Here is a 17,783-nt window from a genome sequence, read left to right as displayed (position 1 = left end):
GAGCCAGACTGACCCCAGCAGTTACAGTTATATCTACTCATTTTAGTGTCCAGCTAGCCAGCCACTCCACCTTCTCCTTTTACAACACTCATTACTGGCTCTTAAAAGACAGAACGTCAATGCAATTTCACAGACAGCTCATTTTTTTTTAAGTGCAAACTTATTGCAACGCACTCAAGAGGGGAGTTGGAGTGTACGGCCCAGCAGAAATAACTGTTTTTTTAATTGATGGATTTAAAGATGCATCGGTGAGTATGCAAATAGCACAATGTCATAACTTAGAAATGATCAAAGAGGGATAGAGAGGGATGTGCATGAGTTCAGTAACCTGTGTGTCAGGAAGTGGTACCTTATTCCATTGCATATGAGACTGTACAGAAATGCAAAGATTTTGCAAGAAAGTACTGAATGTTTTGGCCACAATTATTATGTCATGTTGTCTTTGTGGCTCCAATTCTGCATTTTCTGACTATCTCAGGAGGAACTCGCAATGAGGATGACACAGAAGAAAACGATGGCTTTCAGCCCTTTTGGATGCCAAACATACCATACCACCAGAGTCTACGGAGAAGGCCCTGACCTACAGCCTTTCATAGGCCAAACTACACCAGTGTTATCTAAACATAAGCCCTTCATCAGATGAAGATGAAGACAGTTACAAAATCAGTTTTCAATCACTTATTTCAAACATTAAAGGATTTCTGTTTAAACAAGACAAAGAAAAACTTTTCATACAATTACTTTCGGTAGGCTGGATTACTGTAACGGTGTAATCTTAGTAAAAAAAAATGTGGTTCACGTTCAAATGAGTGCTTCACTGAGGTTAGAGGACTTTTGTTGTCTTGGTTATAATAATAAATACATGGTTAAGGTTGTGGAGCAGTTATGGTGAAAAGAAAAAATGTCTATTGGATTCAAACAGGAAACAAATAGCAGTCAGCAGTGTCACAGATTTTAAAATCCTGTCAGTTGTCAGTGAAACACTAGCGGTAAATGGTCTCAGGCGAAAACACATCCCTGATTTACCTGTGCCTTACAAAGCATCCAGACCTCTCAGGTCATCTGTGACAGGTTTACTCAGTGTTCCCACAATCAAAACCAAGCAAGGTGAAGCAGTTTTTAAGATTCTAAGCTCCTTAATACCTGAGGTCTGCTGAAGCTGTCAGCTCCTTTAAATCAAAGCACAAATATTGTTGTGTGATGTGGCATTCCAATAAGTTAAATTCATAACTACTTTTGAATCTCTATTTATTAAACTATTCCTTTAAGCATTTATTTACTTGCTTTTGCTTTTGTTTCTGTTTTTATTTGTCTTCTAAATGTAATTATAATGTCTTATTTTTAATATATTTCTATGCAGAAAATTTGCCATGAAAAATCTGTGAATGTTAATGAAAAAGAAGGAGAATATAATGATGTATACTGTGAGAGGATATACGTTTCTTTTTCCTGAGAGTTTTTCCCATATCATTAGTGCACAGCACTTTAAATAAACAAGACAGACTGATGTATGGTCAGATTTCCATATATAAATTTTGCATCATTTTTCCAGAAATTTAATACAACATCACATTTAATATATTGATATTTTTAAGCTTTTTGTTTTTGTTTTTTAGGGGGTGAGGGGCAGACGTGTTTATTGCCTGTGTATGTGTGTGTGCCTGTATTCATTTAAAATGAAATTACTGTGTAATTAAATAAGACCAACCTCCATAGCAATGGCGAAAAAAATACACACAAAAGTGCCTATCAGTGGAGCCACGACTCACAAGCTATTTGCTTATGATGGTTGAAAGCAGAGATAAAGTTATAATTCACAGAATATGATTTCCAGCCAACTCATAAAAATAAATGCCTTGTTAAAGAATAGAATGAACAAATTCCAATTTGTTTTTTTTTTTTTTTTTTTTTGGTCTTTCTGGTCTGTTTCTTTAATAACCAATCTGATGATTATGCACTTGCATACTCACATAAGCAGAAAAACAATCTGCCCTGCGCCGCCGAGAACAGAGTCGTCTGTGTCACAGTCTTTATTGACTGTGGAGAGACTGGTGTTTTGCTGTGCTGAAGGCCAGTAGCCAGTGGCCTGTTAGTCAGAGCAGTGAAGCAGGGAGTCAGAACAAGAACAAAGGCCGCCTAGGTATTGATGTAGCCCAACCTCCTGGGGCCTGGGGCCAGGGGCCGGACAGGCCGATCTCCAGTGATAGATAAGGGGCTAACAATCTGATAGATCTGGAGAGCTGGCTGCACCGTGGACAGGGGATAGCCGTCTTGTCTGGGCTGTCTTGCTCTGTTCACTTTTCACTCTGCTTTATCTCTTTCATTTGTATTTTTTAAACATTCATTTTGTTAGTCTTTTAATTCTCCTCTCTCTACTTTGACCTGTCGTACTTGCTAGGCTGCCTCTCGACTGCACCACCTGTCTCTCTTCTCACTTTCCTCTCTTCTCACTTTCCTCTCTTCTCGCTTTCCTCTTTTGAGTAGTACTCTGGCAGATAGGTGCTGGCATACTGACAGACTGGGATAGCTTAGTCATTATATATCATTCAAGGTGTATTTGACTGACAGTTCCTTCATTCACCCCGCACTACACTTACCCCATCCTTTCTCTGACTCTCTTTGATTACTGACCCAGTCATGGCGCCATGGTTTCTCTTTACCAAACGCCTGATGCTCCAAAGCCTTCACTCTGGCCCCTCTCTCGGAGCAATTAGATCTATTGACAAGGCAACTGTGGCCGGCCTGTCATGGGCCTCAAAGTCCCAAGAGAGCGGCCGAGTCAGCCAGTCAGTCATTCTCCACAATTAGCACATTATATGACAGGTAGGAAGGGAGTGGAGGGGAAGGGGGAGTGCGGGGGGTACGGCCAAAAACTATAGCAAACGTTGCTGCCATCATCACCAGACAGCTCAAAGGAGCCAGCCAGAAACACTGGTGGTGAATTATTCACTGGTTTGTTTACTCCAGAGCAACTTTGTGGTGAGTGAGAGAGGTGTCAGAAAATATGCTGTGAACAGCCGGGTAAATATCACTCTGAATCTGAATAAAAAGCTTGAATGTAGCTAAGGAGGCTGTGAAAACCTCACATTCATTAAAGTATAGACACCGTTATGATAAGGATTAGAGAAATCATTCTATTATGTCCCAGCTCTGACACCTTTGGCTAAAAGAAAAAGGGCCCATTCACACACTTGCCCAATAGACAAATGGGTACTTTCAGAGACTCAAGACAGGAATCCTGTGATTCCAACTCGCCTACAGACAGAGGATTCCCCGAACACTAAAATCTTGGTTTGAGGCTGCTTTTATGAAGCCAGATCGTACTACAGCATCTCAGCTATTTGTGAGTATACTGTATAATGCGTGTCTCTTTCTTCCTTATCTCTCAGAGGCAGGGCTGTGCGTTGCCATCCTCTGCAGGGCTGAGTGCTGCCAGTAGTTGCTACAGATGGACAGGTGGAGATAGTGACCATGAAGTGGCGCCACCGCTGCCTTTTATCATCCCGTCCTGGAGGCTCCGGTCTGGCCTGACCCCGGCCCTTCCTCTCCCCTTCCTATTCCTTTCCCTGCATGCTGCATTTTTAATCAGCCTGGGTCATCCAATATAGAGCCACGAGACCGGAGACCATGGCCTGTCAGTCAAGCGCTGCCACCTCTCCTCCTTCCACCACCTTTCCAGAGAAATACTCTTTTAGACGATTAACTGAAGGGGATATTAAAAGAGACTTCCTGACCTCATTCTTCCACTCTTTCAATATTTCTGTTTCCTGTCTAATAGTAAAAACTTTTTCATTTGAGTCATCTCATGTTTTGCTGCTTGTTCTGTCTTGTCATGGCTGTATCAGCAATGTAAATTGGACCTAGATAGCACAGTTTGTTCTGCAAGTAAGAAGTATATGTCTTTTCGGTTTCCTCTGCAGCGGCCTAATCTTTATGCTTAGGAAGAGGCGGCTGGACAAGCGGCGTACGGCTGTGCTGTAATTCATCCTAAGGTCAAATCGACTCTTTCTCCTGGATCACTTCTCAGCTGCGATGCCAAGCCCTGGAGGAAAAGGCAGAGTAGAGGGCTGGCAAGAGGATGCATGCTGAGAAACACGATGTTGAGAGCCTGCGCTCGAGTGCAAAGCACAGAAATGGAAGGTGGCACTCCAAGAGTAACCCGGTCAGTGGTGGTGGTGGTGGTGGTGTATAAGATGCTGGGACCAGAGGGAAAATGGCAGGAGCGCAAGAAGTGGGTAGAGGGCTGAGCAATTATGTTTATAGCGTCTTGACCTTGCATCGGTTCACACTGGGCTGATTTGGGGAATAAAGAGATGCGGCAGTGTTATCTGGCTATTGTTAATTGGATATAAATGTTAATGCAATGAATCTCTCTCATTATGCAGCCAGTTGCTCTGCCCTGGCTGGCAGAGAGAGTGGTGGAATAGGCCGACGCCCGTGCCCGTCACTCCAACGCGTCCTCATCGCTCTGACACTAGGAGAGACCATTAGCACTAATTTGAGAAAATAACCTACCAGTTAGACCTGGAGCGCTGCAGAAGTCAATGGAGACGAGTAGGGAGATTAGGGTAAACACAGCTACCAATTGCCCCGGAGCACCCGTAAGAGCTAATTACAAATTTTGTGTGTTTATAATTATGGAGTGGGCTCAAAACCGGGAGCCTGTTTCAGGGGGTGGATTGATTCCGTGTGTGGCCATCCGTGTGCACTCTTTTGCGCTTTTTACGAATTGGCCTTTCAGACGGCAACCTAAATTGCTCACTTCTCTGTACTTGTTATTGAATTAGATGGAGTTTAGGGTGTCAGCTAATTGATCTGTGTGCAGCATCTTATAGCACTGTGCTAGCATATCCTGAAGCAGACGTGTAGTATGGCCAGCAAAGAAGGATTCAAAGTGCAGGACAAAACTGAAGAACGGGGGTTATTCCTAACAGGACTCAGAGGATATGAAAATGGTAGAAATATCTTCCTCCTAAGTCTTTGAAAAAGGAAATGTTATGGCTGCTGACTGAAAAGGTCTCTTCTCAGCATGTGGCACCAATAAGAGGCTGAGGACTGGCTTTCAACATAGTCAGCATGGAAAATCAGGGGGGAATAGGGGTTACCCCCCTGACTTTTAATGCATACATAGAGAAAACATACATGGTCGTGTGAGTGGGTGCAACCAAAACATACAGTGAGCTATTTTTTATGATGCATATATGTAACAAATACATGTAGTACATGCAGCCAGAGAGATCCATCATTGCAACTGGTATGGATGTAAACTTTACTGAGTTTCTGTGTTTGATTTGGGGGATTCAAAGTAGCAGAATACACTGTTTTAAGTCGAGCGTGTGTCTGCACTAATTTACATGTTTCCATTCACCTAATATCCATTTATGCTTCCCCGAATTGTTGGTTTGCATTCAATTTGAACCCAGCTCGGTACTGTTAACACTTGTTTGTGTAAATCGTAAACACAAAAGGAAAGATTTGTTTAGCGCTTACCAGCTAGAAGATACTGATGGTACTGCACCAGGTCTGAGGCCAACACCAAGGGGTGGTTGGAGTTGAAGGGTGGCTGCAGCTCATTCCACTGTGGAGTCCTGTTTGAAAAGACAGAATCAGCTATGATACTGCCAGTATAAGACACAGTAGAGACACTTTTTCTGGGATGGAGTGGTCAACACAGTGTTACCTGGCTAGAGTCCAGCAGGCCCTTGGACAGGTGCTGAGCTCCAAAGGTGTATCATCGCTTATCTTTTGAGCAGTGCTAATTGGCCGAGGCTCCAGGACATGCTCCACCAAGTTACCGTAGCAACTGATGATATACAGTGAGTCCACAACCGACTGCCTAGATTGATCTGCGAGGATGATGAGAAAGAAGGAAGGAATAAAAATATTGCTTTAGGTGCTACTTAAAATTATGATAAAAGTGAAAAAACGCATTAAAAACAGCACTACACTACATTTGTCGAGATTTTATATCCCTTAACAATATGTTTTTTTCACCTCTAGCGAGATATATTTGGACTTTACCAAAATACAGACTCTTGAACAGCACCTGTGGCCATGGTCTAACCTTTCTCTCTTTTCATGTTGGGGTTGGTGATGAACCAGGAGCGAGATGAGGCAAAGATGGCGGCCACACAGAACTCTCCTCCACTGGACTTGCTTGGCGAGATCTGAGGAGGCGGCTTAGCTTTGCTTCAAGAGAGAAAAGAGAACAAAGATGAGATGACGCAAAAACTGTACTGCAGTGCTGTACTGGGATCCCAAAGGTGCTCCCTGTAGTGTTTGCACATTTTAACATGTCAAACTAAAATTATTCCTGATTGACTGGTTTAAGTACCTCAACCAACCAATGAGGACAGATCACAGAGAGGAAAAAAATGTAACTCCAAGCTTACAGTATGTTAAAGTGCCCCTTTGTCAAAATTAAGACCACATTTCCCAACCTTCCTGTCCAGTCGCCCCTCCTTGGTTACGTAGACCTTAGTGAAGATAAGATAACATGGATAACTTAGATAAGATAAGCACTGGCCTTTCAACTTGTTCATATTTGCTGTGCAGTTCTGTAAAGAAATCCAGGAAATTAGGGTGATTGATAAATTTGTGGCCTAAGGTAGAAGGAGTCAATTTTAGAAGTAGAAGAAATCAGCATCTTGGACCTCCAGGAAACCGGTCCACAGCTGCAATGACCTCATCAGCACGGTCAAAATGGCGACCACTGAGCTTTTTCTTCATCTTGGGGAAGAGGACGTCAAATTACTCAGACAGAGCTGATTTGCAATTTTTAATAACCCGAAACAGAAACATCACAAGTTATTCACATGTTAAGTTCAAACTTTCTGCATAATCACTCAAAGAGCTGAACTGTGCGAACTTAGAGTGAGATCTGTATAACTCATCTCCTTCCGCCTTAGGCTGCAAACCTATAAAACACCCCTTATATAATCAACAACAGTTTCATTGCTGCTCTTATACAGTCATTAGAATAATGTCCCTAAATGTATGTGAGCTTTCATTGAAATTACAATGAAATATGAAGCACTTTTAAGACCAAGGTTTACACTTTTAATATTTGGGAGGGGCTGTGGCTCAGGTGGTTGAGCATGTTGGCTGCTGTTCCCTGGTTTGGATGTTTGATCCCTGGCTCTCCCAACGCCAGGTTGCAGCAGGAAGAGCATCCGGCGTTAAAAACTGCTGTGGCGACCCCAAACAGAAGCAGCCGAAAGACAACAACAACCAACAACATTGAAATTAAATGTTTGCTCTATGAAGGATAGCAATCAAATGCTGATTTAGAACTGTCAAATTACACTGCGACATCTGTGAACAACAAACAAATTTTGCTTTGCATGCAAGGAGCTAAGCAAGGGAAAACTGAAATGCCTGCAAACAAAACAACCACCGTAGCAGCAGAAGATGTAAAACAATAAAATTTTACTGACACAAATGTAGATGTATGAAATATTGAGAAAAGAATCAAAATCAGTCCAAATACTCAAAAACATATGCCTCATATGATATCCACCTGATCCACCTGATATGCAATTCAGCCACCATTCTAGATCATGACTTCGAAAAGGATGATATGTTTAGGACAGACAACAATAAAGTGTGCTCCTATTTTAGGTTACATTCAGACCAATAATGGCCCTGCGGCTAAAGTTGCAGGCTTCCTCATTCATTTCAATCATAGACTGTATAAGACATGGACGTAGCACCCGTGGCATCACCCATTGGTTTCGGGGAGTCGGTTTTGTGACCAAACCATGGGCATTTGAGCTGCGCCATCTTGGATTTTAGTGGGAGTGCACTTTCTATATTTGGCAAAGAGGCGGTTACTCTATGGGTCAGCTGGGGTCAGCCGGCCGAGAACCCGGCCACTTAGCTCAGAGCAACCGAGCTAGCCTAAGGCTAATCAGCTAGGCTAACAAGCTAAGCGGCAGCTACACGCAGCTACAGCCACCACACGATAGCACACAAACAACAGCAGCCGCTTACTGACGGAGCTGCTCTGTCCATGCAATGTCAGACTTTTTAAATGGAAAAATGAGACGAAATAAAATTGTAGCCTAGTATTCCCACAATAAACGGACTCTGAGAGCACGGAACACACCGCAACAGCGTTCTTAACATTAGCTGCTCCGGTCCTCTATCTGTATCAGCAGCGACCATAAATCGGCTATGAAGTCATAAGCTAGCTGCAAAATATGCTAATACATGATAATTAGTGCAAACATCCAGGTAAAATAGTGAGAAATTTACTTACCAAAAAAACTGCAACACAGACTCCTTAGACGGTCGGTTAGTACGGTCTACACTACAACAAGCCATACTGTCACAAAAACCTAAAAAAACCAAAACCCTTTGCCAAACATTGGCAAACAAACACGGACACTGCAGCTCCTGTCAACCGCTGGAGGCCTCGGGATGTAGCCGCCTAGCCCAGCTGATGCTTTAGCAAAGAGCTAACTGTCACTCGGGCTGTCACTCACTCAATGCCCTAATTTATGTAAGAATTTTAAGCCTAAATAACACTAAAACGGTTGTGGTACAAAAAAATTCACCCCCCCTCACAGTGTTCACAGAGGTGGAAACTATCAATAGAGACCAAAAACAAAAAATGTACCAGGCTGTAAATGTGGTTTTTTTACGCTGCAAAGTTGGCTATTTTAACATGGGGGTCAATGGAGAATTGCTCACTTCAATCAAATGGCAGTGTCGGCACAGTTATTATTGTCTATCTTGATGCACACTTACACAAGAACAAGAAGAATGATTCAGGCAAAAAGGCATATTGAAGCGCCACATTTGGGTTCAATTGCTGAAGTGTGCTTGTGTGACTAATAGACAACGTCATGTGATCAATTATAGGCTGCATATTTTCACTACAAGAGAATTTTCCTGTTGTACAGCAGGTATAACTCCATGGTTCCTTCTTGCTTCAGTGGCATACCTGCTCCTCCATACGGCAGGGACCAATAAACCTTTAAGTCACACTGGATCCACCTGAAGAATATATTAAATAAATACATTCAACATTATCACTCAATTGAACGTGCACCTCACAAAAACAAAATCCAAGCTGCCTTTCCTCACTGGCTTTAGCTTTCGTGTTGGCCAAAGGAGAGAATTTATTAGAAGTTATTGGATTATTCAGCATGTCAGGACTGTTTGAGAGGAAGCGGACACAGAAAGGGTTTTCAGCTGCAATAGGGCTCCCCATATGGTACTGATCAGAAAACAGTAGCGAGGTCTGGTATTATTGTCTGGCCTTATAACCAACCTGGACAGTAAAACGTGCTCACAGTAGATCAGGTATGAGGTGGGCTAAGGGCTTGAAGACCCATGGTTGTGTCACACACTCCCCAAGGGGTGCTTAACCTCGACCTCTAACAACCACACTGGTATGAAAGCAACATGCTCCCTTCTGTCTGCTCTCAGACAAGGCTAAAAAACACTGAAAAACTGTGACTCTGTCTTACCAGTTAAAACTTTCCGATGCAAAACATTGTACAGATGTTTTATATTTTTGGTTTATGTGGAACAAATGTAAGCAGTAAACACACAAAAACATAACAAACAACAGGGAAACTTAATGCCACTGATGCAAAGCACCTGGCGCCAGGCCTATCAAGAAGTGTCCAACCAACTTGCGCCATCTATAGGCAAAGAAAGTAAACATTTCTACAGCACGGCACTTGTGCTCCCTGCAGCCAATGAGTGTTATGACTGCAGTTCTTTTGCACTGCTTTCTGTGTGTGGCAAAGATAGATTTGAACAATTAGAATGCATTTATCCTACAAGGAAAAAAAGGCAAACTTGTAAGGTTTTGTCTTTGTCCCTGTATGAACGAGAAAAATAGGTGTTACTGAAATATGCGGTAGTTATGGGCATGGAAGTTCTTTTTTTCTGATGCTTAGAGAAGAAAAGAAATACATTTTGTAAATATGTAAATAACTGTTAGTACAAAATTTTCAAAAGCCAACATATGTTGTTTTAAAACCACAAGTTAAAAAGTATTTAATAGTTGTTGCTATTGATTTATGATGATTTATTTTGTTTTTATTTTTGTTTTGCATTTTATTAATTCTTTTATTTAAACAGATTTTTTTTTTCCACACACTCGTGAAATGTGAAATCTCAAACACAACAAAGAAAAGAACAGAAACACTACAGTTTTAACTCTCATTGTCTGTAGGTGGTGCCGGTGTTAAAACTGCAGCAACAGCTATGTTCTTTGTCTGTAGGTGACAGCACTGACACATCTACATCCGCAGGACTAAAATGTAGCTGTAACTTCCATTATCTAACAGACGGTGCAAGCTGGCTTGTCTAAAACGCTCAAACAGTCTGCAGCCTGCACAAGTTGGTCGCCAATAAACAGAAAAGTCCAGACCTTATTGTTAGTCCTCCAGCAGTTCAACTAACCACATTGCTAGCTACTGAAAGACCTGTTGCTGGCAAACATATCTTTCTGTTTCCTCCATTCAGACTCTCAAAACCTCATAAATTACTCAGGGAGGGAGGGACCAAAAAAAGCAAAAGGTGAAGGTAGACATACGAAATGCCTTTATACAAGTTTTGTAGCTTGTATTTATTAGTGCTGGGTCAAGAGGAGAAGGCTGAAAGACCAAATATCCACAGTAAGCCCTGTCTGTGAAAGGAAGATGAAGGAGGAGATAAAGTCACACTCAGGATATTGCTTTGGCTAAGTCCAGGGTTCCCTTGTCTTCTCCAAGCTCATCCTCGGGCCTATTCGTCTGTCAGTGTATGCAGAAAATAAAGCATTTAACAAACAGGTACTGTTAGCAATCCTCTAGCTATGAGGGAGTGTTTCCATTGCTGCATTTTTTCCCTAAACACGCCCCCTTTCTATCTTTCAAGCTCAACAACAAAATATGATGTGAAAGAAATGAAGTTACACATAAAACATATGTATAGTCTTTAAACTTTCAAGAAGTACTAGGACAACACGTTTGATGGTAGGGGTACAGGGGAAACAGATCTATTGGACTCAAGACACCACACGATCCTGTTCATTCAAGAGAAGGAACAGTTTCCCCGACTATGTCAGAGATCTGCGAAGTCTAAGTTCTTCTTTAGTGAGGTGTTTAATTGCCGTAAGCCCTGGTGTTCCATCTCCCCCATTGCTGGAAAATATGTTAAAGCCTCAAAGTCTCTGTGGTTCACTGGTTTCAATAACCCAGGAAACACAAATCCTATTTCAGAGCAATCTGACTTTGGTTTTCAAGGGTGAGAGCTCGGGGCCGAGGAATATACCACACAGCAGCTTCCACTGTGGACTGGAAGATATTCTAACCTTCACTAAGGCTTCATGTTGACTTTGGACATAAATGGAAGCTGAATAATAAATCAAGGAAAAACAATGTTTCAATCTGACAGGTTTTCTTGGAGGGGGAATAACAAATCCGTGAAAACAAGACTTTTAATAGGCACAGAAGAGATTATTATTTGGAGACACCAGGGAAGGACAGACTGAGATCTGACCTCACACACCTTTATATCCTGTCCAGTGTCCAAGTATTTGGACAATTACATTTTCTTTTTTGGCTCTTCAGACTCTTTGGTTCAACACATTTTAATTTAAATATGTATGTCTGAAATGTGTAGTATCCATTATTTAAAATTGAATGTGCTGTAATGCTGAGCTTGAAGAACAAAAAAAATGAGGAATTTTCAAAATACTTACAGTCTGGTTTGTGAGTATAGTACATACACATGGAGTTTATAGTCTCACACAACAACGTGTATACTCGAAGTCAATGATAGAAGGCAAGAATACTGGCTCCTCACTGTGGCCGCATAGCTGATGAGCTGGGTCTGGACCTCTTTGAAGGGGCCTCAGCTAGCGCCGAGCAATGCCAACAGTACAGAGGATCACAGCTTGGTTCTCATCTCTTCCGGGTACAGTGACCACTAAAGTTTATGCGTCTGTGTTTTAAATCATCCTCCGTTCTCTTGATCTCACTTGAAGTGGCTTAAAAGTGTTGAGGTTTCTGCCCTTACGACAGAGAGGCGCAGTTCCAGCAGACGAGGGCCTAATCCTGCTCTCCATATGGGGGGACAGCGAACCAGTTTTTGGAGTGGACTGGAGGTAGGGGAGCGGGTTGGCAAATGGCACCGAGTTATGAAAAACATGACTCAGTATCAATAAATTATGAAACATAAATATACTAACAGGGAATTGGGAGCAGGGGGAGGTGGATCTCACTGCAACAGCAAATCTCTCTCTCTCTCTATTTTCTTCCTTTTCCCTCCACAAGACTCCCTTTTGTACTATTGCCTTTTAGCAAGGAGTGGAATCCATTTTCTTTGCAACTTTAATTCACTGAAAAGACTACTCACATGTCATTTCCACTTTTAATTTAACAAATGAGGACTCTTGACTGAGCTAATAGCTTTTCCTCAAGGGCATAATTCAATCTGTGACATCAACCATCAAAGTCCCTTCACATTACTATGTCCGGGGCTAACGTGAGGCGCCTCCGAGGGGGGATGGAAGTCCACTGGCAGCTTCCATTTATTTTCAGGGCCCTCGCGGTAAACAAATATGATAGAGCTCACTTCGGCTGGCCCATCCAGTGACAAAGAGCTACACGGCCATTGTGTGCACTGATTCTGAGCCATATGGTTAATTCATATCAGAAACAGAGCTGGTATTAAGACTGCGACCAAGAAGGGAGAGGAAGACAGAGAGAGCGATAGAGAGAGGGCAGTCATGTGGAGGACACATCCTTCAATGTCACATTTATTATTTTACAACAGCCCTTTGGAAAAGAGGCAGCCTTGGGGCTGTGCTGAACACACAGCGCTGATGACAACCACTAGGGAAACTATGTGAACATTGGAGAATGGGCGTCAAATGTTCAAGGAGAGGAGGACTTTTTTTTTTTTTTTTTTACCTGTTCCTGTTATTCATACTGAGATTATGGCATAGTCTTTAGAGTCAGATTGTTAAAATGATCTTAAATACATTGGTATAAGATCATGCATTTGGTCAGAAAGTTGGAGTCTCCACTACAAAATCAGCTGATCTGTTTCTAAAATCTGTTCCTAAACTCGAGGTACCACTGAGCTTTGAGAAGACATGCTCAACACTGAGGCGGAAATTGGCGAATAGGTTGTCAGAGCACACATCTCAAGGCCTATGCTATTAGAGAAACAAAATAGGTTTAACTGGCTCAAATTTGAGCTGAAAGCAGTCATTGTGAGGGTCAAGATTCTGACGCTAATGATGTGTACCTTTGAAAAGTATACGCACGGAAATCACTAAGGGCCTAGATTAAGCACGAGGTGGATGAAGACAGAGAGGGGGGGAAAAAAAAAGCTTCAATTAAAAAGTATGAGTGACTGCCCACAACAAAAGATGAAACCCAAGACTTGGGGAAGGCACCACATGCTATTCATTTCTAAAGTAAATGGAGTCAACAGGGAGGAGAAAAGTTCACTTCACTGAGTCACTCCATCATCTCTCCATAAGTGACTCTGTCATAATGGGGCTTCTTTTAAAAGCTTGTAAGCATCTGATTCCATGAGACAGCGTTGACAAGAGGCTTGGCTTCAACCCCTACAAAAAGAAAAAAAAAAAAAAGTTCCTTGAACAGGAAGATGCTGTGCCCTCTAACATTGGACTCTCTATTTGTTTCAAATTAAGTTTCATTCAAAATGTAAAAGCGCAACATTTCGTGTTTTCTTCCAAGTGATTTTTATTTTCTCCGCGCACCCTAAGCACAAAGTACATATGTTGTGTGTTAGGAGGTTATGTAACATTACTGTCATGTCTGTTTTTTGGCTAAAAATATATTTTAATCAATGAAGTCTTTCTGCCAAAGAGACTCTGAGGAGTCAGGGAGTCAACTTCAGTAAAATTTTGATTTAGGCTATTTAACTTCATCTCTCAAGTTTGGGCTTTGAATGTATCCAACGTAGATTTTTTTACTTCCATTTATTTACTCTTAAAGTAAAGTAATATAAATCAGTATTTTCAGAATTTTAAGTTTGGAGCACAGACCTGTCTTCATCATGTTTGGATTGTTTTACTAGAGAGAAGACTGTCAGAGACACATCACATCGAAGATGTTTAAAAAAAGAAGGATTTTTGGGGAATTTTAACCTTAGTGCAATGCATACTGGGAAGCATAAGTAAATAAGCTAACAATGTATCTGAATAACCAAAATCAATAAGTAAACAGTCCACTTGGCACGACATGAACTGAGCTCATGATTATCAGTTCTGAAAGTGACAAACAACAAGTTAACACGAATTATGAGAAAGTTCTCTGTTTGTAATAAATTTAGAATGTAATAAAAAAACTGGCTTCATTTGTTGAAACAATTTAAGTTTTTACTTTAGAGACTGTGACCTCAAATTGTTATTTATGCCAGAGAACATTTTTAACAGCGTGTGAGTCGATCTCACCGACACTGAGAAGTTTTGGGGTCATTTTTGTTTTGGCTGGTATTGAAGGTTCCATTTTCAGTCCTGCCTCCAAAGCTATGATTGGCTTGGTCTGATTGAGCAAAACACCAGACTTATTTAAATCAGAAAAATAAATAAATAAATAAAATAAAATACTGGAGATGCAGGCAGCAATTCAGAGCTATGGAAACAAGCTAGGTCATTAGTGTGATGCTTCTTTTAGATTAGCAAGTCATTTGTTGATATTCAGAATATTGCATTAGGTGAGGATGAGCGTAAAGTAAATGAGATCAGAAAAGATTTATTGTCCACGAGGGGAAATCTGGCACAATGGCTGCACACAGCTGCATACAAGCTACATACAAAATAACACAAGAAATTATATGGTTTCCATATGAACATAATATAAGACAGACACACAGGCCTGTGTGATGGCTCCTTCAGTATTCTGTGTGCTTGTCTGGTTACAGTGAATGAGGGGACAGATATATTTTTTTTCCCCTATAACTTTCATTGCTGTTTTCACTCTGTTATCAACTCTGGATTTCATTTTCAGCCTGCAAAATATCTGTGGGAGCAAACCTGGATCACTGTCCCCTGCTGATCACGGGCTCATGGTCACTCACTTCCTTGGGGTTTAATATAATCTCTTTTGTTTACATATAAAATGAGGTAGTGGCTATAACACCAGCCCACAAAGTTATCACTGTCCTTGAGATACACTGAAGGGCTGTCATTACTGCGCCGCGGGCTGAATACAATGGTATCATCAGAGGATTTGATGATGCAGTTATTTGCATCTGCATTCATTTGTGTAAGGTGTGAAGGGGACAGGTGAGCTCACGCAGCCTGGAGCTGTTCCTGTGCTGTTGTGTTTGGCCTTAGAAAAGGAGCAACTGAACGGAACCTGCTGGAACATGTTTCTGGACTAGCAAGTGTAGCTGGAGTGTGTTAGAAGCTGAGACAAGAATCAACAAATAAAACATGTGCTTAGGCTTTTTTGATCCTCTTAATGTTTACTGATTAGGTGGGTCACACTGGTATGGGTCACACCTGACTAATTACACATCACACATACATTTGATGTCATTAGCACTCAATTTCGCCAACTCCAGAGAGAAATATCTGGATCTTTAGCTGCTGAATACACCACTATGTTCACCAGCTAGTTGGTAATCAGCTGGTCACCAGCTAGGTTTTTTTTTTTTTTTTTGAAGAAAGCATCCATCTATTAATGTGGCAAATGAGGTTGATGAGAGTGATTAAAAAACATTTCCAAATACTCTGTAGAAATGAAAGGAAACAGAATCGGATTCTAACTCTCTGTGAGTTCATCCCTCTGAGCGACCTCTTTCACATTACACAAAGTTATCTAGCCGATCGTTGCTGTCCGCATATTTTCTTTTTATTTAAATAAAATCCTTTAGTTACGATTAACGAAACAGATTTTTATGTTCTACTTGGTTCACCTTTAGTTCTTTGCAAAACACATTTTGTAGGCGAGAGGAACACATCACTCACATTTCTGGATCCACACAAGACAACGTTCATATTAATGCCAGAATATGGGAAGGCACAACACTGCGTGAAAAAAAGAAATGTTACCAAAGTGGGCTCAAGGAAAATCTAAACAATATGTGTTTTACACAAAGGCGTTATTCTTGGAAAAACATCATGGAGGGTCTAAACAAGACAGAGACAGAGAAGAAGACAGAGATGTCATTTTCTAGTGTGGGTGGCTCAAAAAAAAAAAAAAAAAAAAACCACATGGCATCCAAACAAGAGGCGCTATGGTACTGCCCTAAAGCCCCACAACATGTTCCCTGGACCACCACCTATGATTCAGGCCTAAAATATGCTAGTTTTTTTTTTTTTTTTTTTTTTTTTTTTTTTAAATGTTTGCAACCTTTTCATAAACAGATCAGGCGTTAATTAAAATGTTCAACCATAACCGCGAATACAAAATATATGCATACTTTAAATAAGCATTAAACTTAACAGAAGCCCTTTGTTCACTTAAGCACTGCAGTGGATTTAATGAATCATTCTACCACAAAAGCTCAAAATACACTTAAAGAAACCAAAAAAGGCAAAAGAAAAAAGAAAAAAAGATAATAAGAAACACTCCTTTTTCCGCTCGTGAGGAATGACTGCACAACTCTGCAAAATGTGTTGAAAATATAACAGGAGACAAATAAGAGGTAAAGGAGGAGGTGTGCTGTGGCTGGAGTGTACAGTTGCATGCTGCTGAGGGAGCCGAGGAGGGGAGAAGCAAAAACTCACCATGGAGTTTTAATGGCAAAACATCCTGCCCCAAAGAGGTAGGGTCTTCATGAGAGAGTGGGTGGGGAAGGGTTGGAAGGGGGTGGGGGTGAGAGGGTGGGGTGGGGTGGGTTGGAGGGGGGGTAAGGATACAGAGATAGACGGAAAAACCATTATTAAACTAGCACACTTGAGCAAACACACTTTTCACATTACATACTTTGACGTGTCTGTTTAAGTGCACAACACATACGAGGCAGGAAACAGAACGTCTGTGCGCTAAGATGGATTCGAAAACCTGCGGGATGGCTTCATGATTCATGTAAAGTGTGATACCATATATTTGGCAGATGTAGCATGTCCACAGCCTTTTTTTTTTCCTTCAGACATCTATCTTTTTTTTTTTTTTTCTTGTCTCTCTTAACTTTAAAGGGATCGGGTACATGTGCAGAAACATGTAGGTCTGAATCCAAGCGTGTAAATACGACACTGAGAAACGCTGGGAAACTGTTCTGATTGTTGAGATTGAGTAAGAGAACGAAGAGTTTATCCAATTTGTATAACAACTGGGGACACCAATAAAACTAACAGCACTCAGGCATTGTTGAGACAAGGAGTTGTGTGTTTGCATGCGACTCCTTTTTTTTTTTTTTGTCCAAGTGCATATTTATGGCTATGCATTGTTTTGTGAATGTGTGTGCCTGTTTGGAAGCACATGTGTATTTGCTGTGTTATGTTAACAACTACACTGTGTGTGTGTGTGTGTGTGTGTGTGTGTGTGTGTGTGTGTGTGTGTGTGTGTGTGTGTGTGTGCAAGAGTCATCCAGAGTGTAGTGTCTCTTTCAGGGTGTATTCCTGTCTGTCAGTCTGTGCGTGTTTCTAGTGTTTACAAGACATTAGGAGTGGGAGTGTGTTCCTGTGTTTATTCTGCATGTCCAGAGATAGTGACAGAGCTCCGTAAACAGTTTACAGTAAATAAGCCTTTTCCCTACAGCAATAAAGGTCCGATGAGACTGAACTCTGTCCCCCGCCAGCCAGCCTCCCCCAGTCATGAAAAACAGAATTCCCGGCCAAACAAAGCACTCTG

General features: G+C 41.4%; 1 protein-coding gene across 1 annotated transcript in view; it reads right to left on the bottom strand.

Annotated features, from left to right (window-relative positions):
- bcas3 (BCAS3 microtubule associated cell migration factor) overlaps positions 1–17,783 on the bottom strand; it is a 294,717-nt gene that overhangs the window by 193,168 nt on the left and 83,766 nt on the right. The window contains exons 17-19 of the mRNA XM_041046203.1: positions 6,065–6,189; positions 5,681–5,846; positions 5,491–5,588 (exon numbers count right to left, since the gene is read on the bottom strand). Coding sequence (XP_040902137.1) covers positions 5,491–5,588; positions 5,681–5,846; positions 6,065–6,189 — 389 coding nt within the window. The remainder of the gene's footprint in view (positions 1–5,490; positions 5,589–5,680; positions 5,847–6,064; positions 6,190–17,783) is intronic.

This window comes from Toxotes jaculatrix, chromosome 9 (genome assembly GCF_017976425.1).
Source record: "Toxotes jaculatrix isolate fToxJac2 chromosome 9, fToxJac2.pri, whole genome shotgun sequence".
In the NCBI taxonomy this organism is placed as follows: Eukaryota; Metazoa; Chordata; class Actinopteri; family Toxotidae; genus Toxotes; species Toxotes jaculatrix.
This window is presented reverse-complemented; position numbering and strand designations above follow the sequence as displayed.